Source organism: Lactuca saligna, chromosome 8 (assembly GCF_052625555.1).
Source record: "Lactuca saligna cultivar CGN05327 chromosome 8, ASM5262555v1, whole genome shotgun sequence".
NCBI classification, from domain to species: Eukaryota; Viridiplantae; Streptophyta; class Magnoliopsida; order Asterales; family Asteraceae; genus Lactuca; species Lactuca saligna.
Window position 1 is genome coordinate 46,937,650 of NC_136424.1, and position 11,693 is coordinate 46,949,342.

The 11,693-nt window shown below is 35.6% G+C and overlaps 2 protein-coding genes across 2 annotated transcripts; one reads left to right on the forward strand and one right to left on the reverse strand.

The window, feature by feature from the left end:
- The first annotated feature begins 1,237 nt into the window (after nt 1–1,237).
- Nucleotides 1,238–6,716, forward strand: LOC145011971 (uncharacterized). Its single transcript, XM_078970726.1, has 13 exons — nt 1,238–1,886; nt 2,034–2,150; nt 2,636–2,680; nt 2,831–2,928; nt 3,035–3,205; nt 3,289–3,405; nt 3,472–3,568; nt 3,642–3,703; nt 3,788–3,914; nt 4,542–4,850; nt 5,313–5,359; nt 6,203–6,329; nt 6,448–6,716. The coding sequence occupies exons 8-12, from the start codon at nt 3,668–3,670 to the stop codon at nt 6,290–6,292; spliced, it is 609 nt and encodes a 202-aa protein (XP_078826852.1). The 5' UTR covers nt 1,238–1,886; nt 2,034–2,150; nt 2,636–2,680; nt 2,831–2,928; nt 3,035–3,205; nt 3,289–3,405; nt 3,472–3,568; nt 3,642–3,667; the 3' UTR covers nt 6,293–6,329; nt 6,448–6,716.
- A 2,435-nt stretch (nt 6,717–9,151) lies between these two features.
- Nucleotides 9,152–10,449, reverse strand: LOC145011811 (F-box/kelch-repeat protein At3g06240-like). Its single transcript, XM_078970549.1, has one exon. The coding sequence runs from the start codon at nt 10,400–10,402 to the stop codon at nt 9,248–9,250; it is 1,155 nt and encodes a 384-aa protein (XP_078826675.1). The 5' UTR covers nt 10,403–10,449; the 3' UTR covers nt 9,152–9,247.
- Between the last annotated feature and the right edge of the window lie 1,244 nt (nt 10,450–11,693).

Consider the following 11,693-nt stretch of genomic DNA (forward strand, 5'->3'; position numbering starts at 1 on the left):
ACTTTGTACTCACGAACAGTCTAATGTAACCATTTGGCAACATGGCCCATTTTTCTAAGTGCTTTATCTGACATGGCCACTGTAACGGCTAGTATTGCGAGTTTCAAGGAAGACCTGGTAAAGACTTTAATGATGATAGTTACCATATAATTGGGGCAACATATATAAAGGATTTCAAACATTCCTTTATACTTTATGCGATCAAAGAATTCACAAGCACAAAAGCCCTAAATTCTCTCTGTTTTCAAAAGCTTTCAATAACTTAACAATGGCTGCCACACAAACCACCAACACTGAAGAAGTAACATCCAACCCGATCATGAAGATCCAGAGCACCAATTACCAGGTTGAGGATGATGTTTCCCTTTATCCTGAGGAACTGAAGATGCTGATAGTTGCTCTGAAACACTCTGGGTTATCGACATCAATGTTTAACTCGTTTGTTGTTCCGCTTTCTTGGTTATGCATGGCCGGATCAAATGCAACTTATAGCAAGGCCATGGATGTGTTGACGTTCAATCTCATCAATGACAAGAAATTCAGATTGACAAAGAAGATCTTTACTAGGGTTTTGGAAATTCCCAAATCGCCTCCATTTTTCAAGCCAACAAATCCACAAATTATGCATATGTTCAAATGGGTCATCAGCCCCCACTCAAGAAGATAAGTGATTTCAAGAAATCAGGACTTCCTTGCCTTTGGAATTTCCTATTTGGAATTTACCTTCGTTGCCTTACTGGACGAAGTGTTGGTCTTGATAAAGGAAGATTGGAAGTGTATGCAATGGTCATGGGGTTGTACTACGATCTGAGTGTGGACTTTGCCACTCAGTTATGGAAAGAGTTCATTAAAAGTGTGGAAAACACGAATGTCGTGAAGGGCATTTCGTGTGCGAGGTATTCATTAATAGAATATAGGCCTTTAATGATGTGCGAACCATGACACGTGCTGATTTACGATACGCAAAAGCGTGTGCCCTAAAAATAATGTCATCTCTTATAAGATTTGAAGGATTTAGAAATTTTTGCTCGCCCTTAAAATTAGTGTCGGAACAAAAAAAATAAAAACACGGAGGGCACTCAGCATAAAAGGCGTGTCGTCTATGCATGTTGCTTCTTTTCCTTGACCTGATTAATGAAGCTCTGCAAATCCATGGCCGCTTTGATATCTATAGCTACTCTTTTAATCAGAACTAACCATAACTTTGCCCAAAATTCTTTAGATATGGTCCGGCTTCATCTTTTATCTTCGTATATGGCCCATCTTCACATAATCAATAAAGATATTGGGGCTTTGAACCGGACCTCACATAATTCTTAGAGCTCACAACAATTTCTCATGCTTAAAAGAGATCGTAAAAATGGTATGTTCAAACCCTTCCTGCATCTCGTTCTTCCCTTTCTTAATTATCGATCAACAACCACAGCCTCCAAAATCCATACCTTCATTCTCCCTTTAATCGATCAGATGTCTTCTTCCCTCTTAGAAAACGCGCCTCATGATCTCCTCTACCCTAAACTCGCTTTCCATCGTTCACCAGTCTTCACGAAATGGACAAGGGGTCTCCGCCCCCTCATCCACCTCCAACCTTCACCTTCTGGTCCTTCTTCCCCTCCACCAGGTGGATTTGATTTTGTTTTCAAGCGATTTCTGCGGTTTTTCGTTTTTCCCTGGTTTGAGGTTCGTATCTTAGATCGAGACAGGAGACGAAATTAGAAGCGATGTATTTTATTCATCTTTCTCTCCCCCCCTCCTTCGTATTGCCTATCTATCAACTGCAATCAAGCTCGATGCTCGGTTCGATTACACAACCAAAAGAGCTAGGTCACGAAGTATCCTGTAAGTGATCCATCTAAGAATCCTCCAAGACTTCTGCTGAATTCAAGGTATTGCACATCTCTTTTTTGTGACTCGTTTTCAAATATCAATTTTGTCAAAGAATCTCCCCTATTCGATTTCATTTTGATACTCATCTTATAAAGCCCTTTGAGAAGCTGTTGATATCACTTAAATCTGTCCCATGTTGTTCAAAGGAGTGCTCTCTGCAAAGTTTAGAGTGCTTTCAATGGCGACGATCTTATCCTTCGCCACATCCGCCTCCAATTTTAGAGTGATTTCCAAAATGGATATCTTTCCCTGTTTATGAACAGGTTAGTACTTTCACTATGTACATAATCAGCTGCAACTTAAGAATTAGTTTCATCTCTCCTCAACTTTTTATAGAAGTCTTCAAAGATGATTTTTCAGTTATTCTTTAAGCCAACTCTTAATTGAACCTCTTGTATAAGATGCTTTTCATCACCAAAGAACCCGTTTCATGATTTTTTAAAACTCACTAAACAAATTATATTTTTTTTGTGAACGTGTCTCATCTTTGTAGCTTCATGTTTCAGGTGAAATGGCTGAATAAAACATTGAAATGGATTCATCATGTATTTATAATTTCTATATGTATTATCTTCTTAGGTTGACTATATCCCTGGTCAAATCTAGTTTTCTTAATTCCTACAATTATAGGCAGCTCGTATAATAATTAAAGAATCTGTTGAGCCTTTTTGGAAGATTATCTTCTTAGATTGAAGGTATCATCTTTATGCACAAGATTTGTTAACATAACAAGTAAACAAATATGCAGGTATCAGCAGCCACTTCACCTTCTGTTCCAAGACAGTTGGGACAAGTATGTATTTCTTGATTTCAGATCCAACCTGCTGATTTTATTCAATGATGAACACACACTTGATAATATCAGCAGGTTGAGTTAAGTGTGGTGTTTCTCTTTGTTAACCTGATTCTTTCATTTAACATCTCTTGTTTTTCTTGATTTCAGATCCAAGTGTATTTTCTGTATATAAGATGGAAGTGTTGAGAGATACTTGCACAAAAACCCAACCTGTGTTTAGAGTTACAACAGATGATGGATATCAGGTAGGGCTAATTCTAAATGCAATAACATACTTGCATTTCTTTCTATCACACCATTTTCTTTCTTATTACAACATTATAATCTTTGTATATCTGTTTTGTCATGCAGTTTGATGGTCCAGATCCTTCATCATGCTGGAATAAAATTTATGAAAAAATAAGAAAAATACATTCAAGTAGTTATGATGAGTCACAGGGTGAAGGTGAATCTATGAGCGTCTTCAAGTCAGGTGCTGATATGTTTGATTTTTCTGATCCTCATGTGTTGAAACTTATACAGGTAAGTAGTTCACCTAGAATTTATCTGTATTAGGAAACTGAAATATCTATTATTATTATTATTTTAATCAGTGGTATTTGTAGGGGACATCAAATTCAAAGATGATATCAGGGAGCTTACTCAGCATGCCAATTGGTTATAGCCATGTTCATGTTAAATGGAAGGATCTTGATAAGTGCAACGTCTGTCACATGGATGAGGTGAATGTTTTTCTTTTTATGTATATCCAATTAGTCAATGTTTGACTTTTTTTTTGTGTTACACAGGTTGAAACAAAGCTGAGGCTTCCTGCGGTAATAAGCAAAATTTTCCAGCCTAGTATCCACAGAGGAATTACGTGAAGCTGTTCAAATTTTTTTGAAGGTTTGTTATTTTGCTGTATATTTCTAATCATGATTGCTTTCTTTTTCAACTTCCCTATTTTTCTCTTTTACAGTCTTCCAAAGTCAATAAAACTGAGGAATGATACATAATACCTTATCTGCATATGAATCCAAGGTAGATTTTCTTTTGTTAAATCTTGTTATTTTTATAAAATCTTTCTAACAGTAACATTAAATGAACTAAACCAAAATTATTCAGGTTCACAACACGTTTCTTGATCTTGAGGAGTCGAATATTCTTCGCCTGTATATGAGTGATGCAATAATAGATATATCTAAAGCTCGTGAAGCTTTTGAAGCAAAAGAAGCAGCACCATCTGTTGCAGGTATGGAGAGGGGTATTTCTGTCTTTTTTTTTTTCATTTTTTGTGTTAACTTTTAATGCATCCATACCATATGATGCAAATTATTAGGTTTCTTGGAGTAGCAGCTGTGCTACATGAACTAGAAATAGTGCTGACAGTTTGTCTGTAGCTTTTGGAGTCCTTCAATTTGAAAAAGATCTCCTCCCATTGACCCTTCTTATATATCCCTGCTTCAGAGGGCAGTGAACAAGCCTCAAGCTTTGAAGCCTTTCCAATTTCTGCCATCGCCTATACAGTAGTAATTTTCATTATTAAACAAACATAGCTTACTTGCACATTTCAACAGAATAAATAGCCTATCATTTGGCATGCAGTTTCAGTCGAGCATTATTAAACAAACAATAAGTCACTCTCATAGTCTCATTTTATAGCTCCTTTAAGTGGGGTGTACTTAGTATAAACGATTTTGGTGCTCAAAAAACAATGTCTACATCAGTTTAAAAGCAAAGTTATCAGATACAACTTTCAAAGATCAAGAACAATGAGTTCATAATGATCTCAGGGGGAAACTTTTAGAACATATTACAGTATTTTGCGTTTGTATTTCTATTTTCTCAATCTTTATATCATTCACTTTTGGTGCTGCAGATTTGAGTTCCAAGGTTATAAAGGAAAGGGAACCTTATAACTCCCGTGTATATAATGTCATCAAACGCTTTCAATCACAATGGCCAAAAGTAGAAGATCCAAACATGAAAGATGCAAAAGATGATGCATCTGTATCACCTAGAAATAGAATACCTCAACATGACAACCAAACAGAGTCGAATTCTAAGGTTAACAAATACAATTCTGATGAAGAAGATGCAATCAGCAACAAGTGGAAGCCAGAGCTTGCTTGGCTCACAAAAGCACTTGAACCAACATTACAATTGTGTAGATGGCCTCTTCCCACAGGTCCGTTTACAAATTTTCTCTGTTTCTTAACACCCTGTCTTTTTTCTATTAAGTTCTGTTTGCATTTGCAATATAGGAATGATTTCTATTCCATAGAGTAGAGGGGTATTTTTTCATCACTTGATGGAATGTAATGATATATATATTATAATTTATATGCTATTTGTTTGCATTTGCAATATCGTTCCTCTCTCTCTCTCTCTCTCTCTCTCTCTCTCTCTCTAGAGTAATGATATATATATTATAATTTATATGCTATTTGTTTGCATTTGCAATATCGTTCCTCTCTCTCTCTCTCTCTCTCTCTCTCTCTCTCTCTAGAGAGAGAGAGAGAGAGAGAGCCTGTCACAACTCCATCACACTTTGGACTTCTGATTTGCCTGAGGATGGAGGTATTGTAGAAGAAATTATATTAATTTAAAATATTGGTTTCAAACTATATTAATTTATGTTTGATTACAGGTGATGAAAACTCAAAAAATGAAGAAGGAAAACCAGCTGAACAAGAGGTTAGTACTTAATTAGTACACACTGAATTTTGCCTCATTTGTGTGTGTGATTTGAAAGGGAATCATTTATGTGATTGAAAAGTGAAAAGTAGTTGAATGAATGATATGTCATATGTTTGTGGTTTTTTGGTTGATTTTGAGTTGTTCCCTAAAGAGAGCTTCTACTAGGTATCCCTTGAATCTTGATGTTGTATTAAAATGGAATCAAGAGAATAGTGTATGTAGTTAAGAAGCTTTTATGTGTTGCTATTGCTTAATTATGTCATGTTTATTCTCTATTTGCCTTCTAAGATGAAGAAATTCAAGATAACTATCGTGGATACTAAAATGATATAAAACTTAAAATCATGTGTAGATTTCATTTATAGAAAAATTTCTTTTACCACATTATCTTCCCGCCTAATTATCTTCCAAATACAACCTGTAAAAAATTTCCTTTCCTTAGTTTCAACCAACCTTGTTGCACTATACTCTCTCCATTTTGATCATAATGTCTTTATGAAGTGGGTATTGTACTTGATTCCCAGTGCCTCTTGAAATTGCACTAAAGATGGGGAGGAAGAGTAATGTCTTTTCAGGACACTAACTATGTTCCAATTAAACGTGGGAGTCGTGTTGTACTTATGATTAACGGGTATGCAATGTAATCTATTTTGCTTAGTTGCTTCTTCCCTTTTGATAAGTGGTATCTTACCCTAGCATATGTTAACATTTTAAGGGAATTCAGAACTCAGAAGCTATCTATATGCGTATTGTTTTATCTTTTTCAAAGTAAATAAGATTGCTAATTATGTATTTCTTTTTGACAAATTGGATTTATGATTTGAAAATTGTAAATCTCAGATTAGGGTGGACACCTGTAATGGAACTGATGATTGCTACTGGAAAGGCTATTCCTATTTTACAGCTAGAACATGGAGTAGTTGTTGTTAGAGTGTATACAGGTTCATTCATGACTTCTCTTGATATGGTAGGTTTGTTAAGTTCATTTTGTTTTCTGATGCAAAAAAAGTGGCTAATATCTTTGTGTTGTGTTAGAGCAAGCAATTCTGCAACGATACACACTTATGCAAATATTTTCAATGCAGAACATGTTTTAATGGAACCCGGAACACCACATGGATCAAATATCATATCACAAGAATTATCGGAGCAGGGGTTCATTAGTCTTAAAGAATTATGAAAGGCAAGATGCAACTCTACTTAGTTGGAATTTTATGTTTATCATCTTTGTGTATATCTTTTTAGTTTGTATAGCATTACATTGCAGAAGGTGTCCCTTAATAGCAATGTAGTATTAGGTTATATAGTTAGGGAAAACCTCTTAATAACAATGTACATTTAGATCCCCTTAATATCAATGCATTACAATTTTTTGACATGATGTTATTGGATGAAAGTGATTGTTTTGGTATATATTTGTTTAATTATTTTTGTATTATGCGTAAATGAGTATTGTAAAGATGCGTCGTAAATGCATATCGAAAATGGTTACTGAAGTTTATGACACGCAAATGTGTGTCATCTTCATTTATGACAACGGCTTCCTTGATACGCATTGCGTGTCATAAACACGCGCGTCGTAAGGTTACGACACGCAAATGCGTGTCGTCTTCCTTTATGACAAGGCCTTCCTTGATACGCATTGCATGTCATAACTGCGCATCATAAATGTGCATCGTAAATGCGTGTCATAAATAGACGACGTGCAAAAGCGTGTCGTCTCTCGTTATGACAGGGCCTTCCTTGACACACATTTGTGCATCGTCTGAGCGTTTTACGACACGCATTGCGCGTTGTAAAAGGCTGTTTTTCTAGTAGTGATTGGAGTTTGATCTTGAAGTTTGTATACGAGGAGGGGATTCAGGTTCCTGACAATGAACCAACTGCTGAATTCAACAAGTATCATTTTCCTAAGTCTGTGGAGGATGACAAAGATGAGTTTCCGGTTATTGGAAGAATCCCTGATGCGATGCTAAAGAAAATTGATCCTACACATCCTGTGTTGGTCAATTACTTGAAGGGTGTTAATCCAAATGAGACTGTTGGGGTATTGTTACCAGATGATGGATCAAAGAAGAAGAAGAGATCCATGAAGTCGAAGAACTATGAGGATATTGTGATTGAAAGCTCGAAAAAGTCCAAGTCCAAATCCCCAAAGAAAAAGACAGATGATGAAACGGGGAAGACTGAGAAAGTTGTTGAAAAGCCGGTGTTGTTTGTTTTTTTGAAGCGAAAATGCCTGAAGTCTGCAGACCATATTTGCAATCCTCTATAGCAGCAGAGGTGGAACAAACAGTTGCAACATTTAATAAAAAGTTTGTTTGTTTTTTAACGTCTGCAGACTGCTGCAGTAAGTTAAAGTAAGGCGCGAAGAGATTTGAAGCAGTTGGTTTAGTGTTGCGCCACGCAGCACAGCTGCAAAAGGCCAAGTGTTGCGCGTGTGTTGTGCGGCATAACAATAAGTGGTCTGAAGTGTTTTTCTTAAAAAAACAAACAACACCTAAGACTAGTCATAGCAACTTTGGTGGAAGTGTAGAGGTGCTGTCAACCAGGGGTGCAAACGAGCCAAGCTACTTGTGAGCTACTTGAGATCGACTCAGTAAAAGCTCGAATCGAAACCAATTTTAAACGAGCCCGAGCCGAGCTCGAGCTTAATATTAAGCTCATTTATTAAACGAGCTCGAGCTCGAGCCTATGTCACTAAGCTCGATTAGGCTCGCGATCCTAAACGAGCCTATATATAATATGATTGATTATTATTTATATATATATTAAAATAAATAATATTTGGAGAATTAGGGATTTAGGGTATTAGTAAACGAGCTTCTTAACGAGCATAAACCGAGCTTAAGCTCATTTAGGCACGTTAGACAAAAACGAGCCGAGCTCGAGCCCGAGCCAATCTTATATAATTCTTTACGATGTCAAGCCAAGCTCACTACAAGAAAGCTTGAATCTAGCCGAGCTCGACCTCGAGCCTCGTATAACTTAAACAAGCCCGAGTCGAGCCTGACTAGGCTCGGCTCGTTTGCACCCTCATTGTCAGCTATAGCCAACTTCTAGGCCAAAGAGAAACGCTCCATGCCTTCTTAATTCAAGTTGTTCATGGGTGTGTACTTCTGCTATAACTCTTACCTTTTTATGATTTTATCCGATGAGATTTTATCATTTTTTCTGTTCCATTCCATTCCTGCAACAGGATCTTCTTGGGTTGTTCTTACTAGACCTTTTTGAGAGAGAGAGAGAGAGAGAGAGAGAGAGAGAGAGAGAGAGAGAGAGAGAGAGATTTTATGTGTATGTGTCGCAAATGTGTAACTAGGTTACCCCTTTATTTTGTCAAAAGTGATCAAATCGACTCGACAAAAAACAGTTTGTTCCTTTAAAAGGTACGAAAAAAACTCTAATGACTGAAAATGTAAAGTTGAAATACATAGTAGGGCCTTTGCATAATTTTCCATAAATTTTTTGTTTCCCTTCCTATTTGACAGTGAGAGAAGTTTCCTTCAAAGTTCCTTAACAAATATCAACTTCCAATAAATAATCTAGATCTTACTACTTCAGTGCAAACAACCAAATACATACAATCCAATCTAAAATAAAAGCTTCGCCTCCACAATGAGACTAATAATTCATTAATATATATATATATATATATATATATATATATATATATATATATATATATATATTTGGGTTTAATTAAAATTTAAAACACGAACCCAACCAAACTATAAAAAACTTGAAGACGAAAATAATACAAACTCCAAAGCATAGTCTACAAATGTTTGGCTTCTTAAAAAAAAACAACTTTTATCATCTAAATTAGGGTTTAATCAAAATTGATAGACAGTAAGGAATTGAACTTTTACATATCATGATGTCTCTTCAATTATTCAATCTATTGGTAGGTGCTATCCAAACAAGACTGTCAACATACTCAACAACTTTACATCCAACAGATCTTCCACGAATCTTGAAGTTTTTAGTCTTGGCTATAACTGGATCATACAAACCATAACGATTAAGTTCATTCATAGATCTAAAAAGAAACTGCTTGTTTGATGTAAATCCACATGGAAATATTTTATCACCACCACTAAACCCTGAAAACACATGAAGTTTGACCCATGAATACTCATCCATCACCCACACCTCACAATCAGTATCTCTTACCCTCGACATCACACAAACCTTTCCACCCAAAACTCCCACCACATTCAACCGATCTCCAAAGCAACATGTTCTTAAAGAATCTGGAAAAGGTATCTCCTTGAATCTCTCTGAACACAAATCAAATGCCAATATCAATTGTGTCAACTTCCCACCAATATAAGCATAACAAAACCAATGAAGATGGCCTTCATGCCCATCTACACAAACTAAATCTAGATCTCTAATGCATTGCAGGTGTGATGGAATTCTTTGAGATACCAAATCCCAGGAACCTTTACCTTTTCTCAGGCTATAAACCTCAACTGGTGCCATTCTTCGTGGGTCGAAAAGCTCTGTAAGCTTAACAACTTTGTAATCATCGGTTTTGGGATCATACCCAAACCGGAAAATGGTATTTCTTGATTCAGAGGAGGAGCCCATGGAACATGGCGGAAGAGTTAAGAAAGCGGAGAGAGAATGGTTCTGAATACAAACGATATAATCATCACCTGATTCATACTTAAAACATATTAACCCTTTCACACATCCAACGACATTACCAAAACAACGTGCAGGTTGAGATTCGAGATTAACGGGGAATTTGAAAAAATTGTCGAGTTCGATAGCGGGAGAAGAAAAGGGGCTTGCAGTGAATGAAGTACAGTCAGCCCTAACACCGAAGAACATAAGAATCTTCTGGTTGATATGCATAGAACGATGGAGGTGGGATTTTACAAAGGAGGATTCAGATAACAGAGCATTCCAATCTTTGCAAACGCACCTCATTTGAGCAAGCTGTTTTGCCAATAACCTGATGAATATGTCTGATAAAACTTCGCCAGGGAGGTTCTCCATTGTAGTTGGGTGTCGTGATCGTGGTGAAACCATTTTCGTTTTTCCTTCTATGTTCTTCGACTTAGAAGTGTATATTTGGATCTGAGTACAATTAGGTTAACTTATAGATTACAATTAGGTTAACTTATAGAATTAGAATTAGAGATAAAGGTGCACATATTGGATCAGGCTTTTTATTTTCATCAGTCCACAACCAAATTCGACACCCGTCTATTCATTCTAAGGTATTTGTACACAACTTTTTTTTTAATCTATAGATAACGTCATAACGATAGAGTTTTTAACCATAATAGTGTTAAGGGAAAAAAATATTTACCATATTAGTATTGTTTCAAAAATATTTACCAAAATGGTATTACCTTAATTTTAATACTAATATTATTGTTTTTTTTTTTTAAAAAAAAACACGTTTTTGTCTCTGGAACTTTGGAACGAAATTACGAGAACAATCAGAAAAAAAAATCGAAAACACAGCTAGGGCTCCACCTCCAGTTCTGTTGTCGCATCGTCCACCATCGCCGGCTGCCTGCACCTCCTCCATCGTCGCCGGCAACCTGCAAGGTATGCAAAATTATCGATTTTGATTCTGATTCTTAAGTTTTCTATTTGCTTCTGGATTCCAATTGTTAAGTTTATGTTTGCTTTTTGCTTCTCTATTTTTATTTGTCTCGATTTTGCTTCTAGTTAGGATGAATTATTGATCAATTTCTGTTTTGATTATTTGCTTTGATCAATTTCTGTTTTGATTACTTTGCTTCTGTAAATGGAATTGATTATTGTTTTGATCAATTACTGTTTCGATTTTTCCTCCTCTATCGTCAGAGCTTGTTATTTTTTTATTTTATTTTATTTATTAATCTTTGATGGAATTGATTGCAATAATGTTATTATGTTTCTTTTTTCTTGTTATCACAAATTCATATGATCATTTTTTATCAATTTTTACTTGTTTTTATTTGTTTGTAGATGAATTCTATTATAGACATGATTGACAATGAGAATTTTTCTATAATTTTTCAAGTTGCTGTTGTGACTAATGTGATGAATATAGAAAATGATGTTGAGTTAAATGAAATATTGGAAGATGGAATTGGAGATGAAGATGATGATGAAGCATCTTTTGACAATAATGTTGAATTACCTTTGACTTTTACTCATATGGAAGAAACAAATTTGACTATTGATGAAAATTGGATTATGACACAATCAACAGTAAAAATGATTTTATCCAAGAGTTGGGAAAAGATTCTTTTAAGGATAAAAAGGAACTTGTTAGAGCAATCAAGATGCAAGTTGTACTTACATCAAGGATAAAAACAATAAA

Bases quoted from the DNA above. Each gene is read 5' to 3' on its own strand.
- LOC145011971 (XM_078970726.1), top strand. From the start codon at position 3,668: ATGATACATAATACCTTATCTGCATATGAATCCAAG. The intron at 3,915-4,541 runs GTATGGAGAGGG...TTGGTGCTGCAG, and splicing joins AGCAGCACCATCTGTTGCAG to ATTTGAGTTCCAAGGTTATA. The intron at 4,851-5,312 runs GTCCGTTTACAA...GTTTGATTACAG, and splicing joins TAGATGGCCTCTTCCCACAG to GTGATGAAAACTCAAAAAAT.
- LOC145011811 (XM_078970549.1), bottom strand. From the start codon at position 10,402: ATGGTTTCACCACGATCACGACACCCAACTACAATGGAGAACCTCCCT.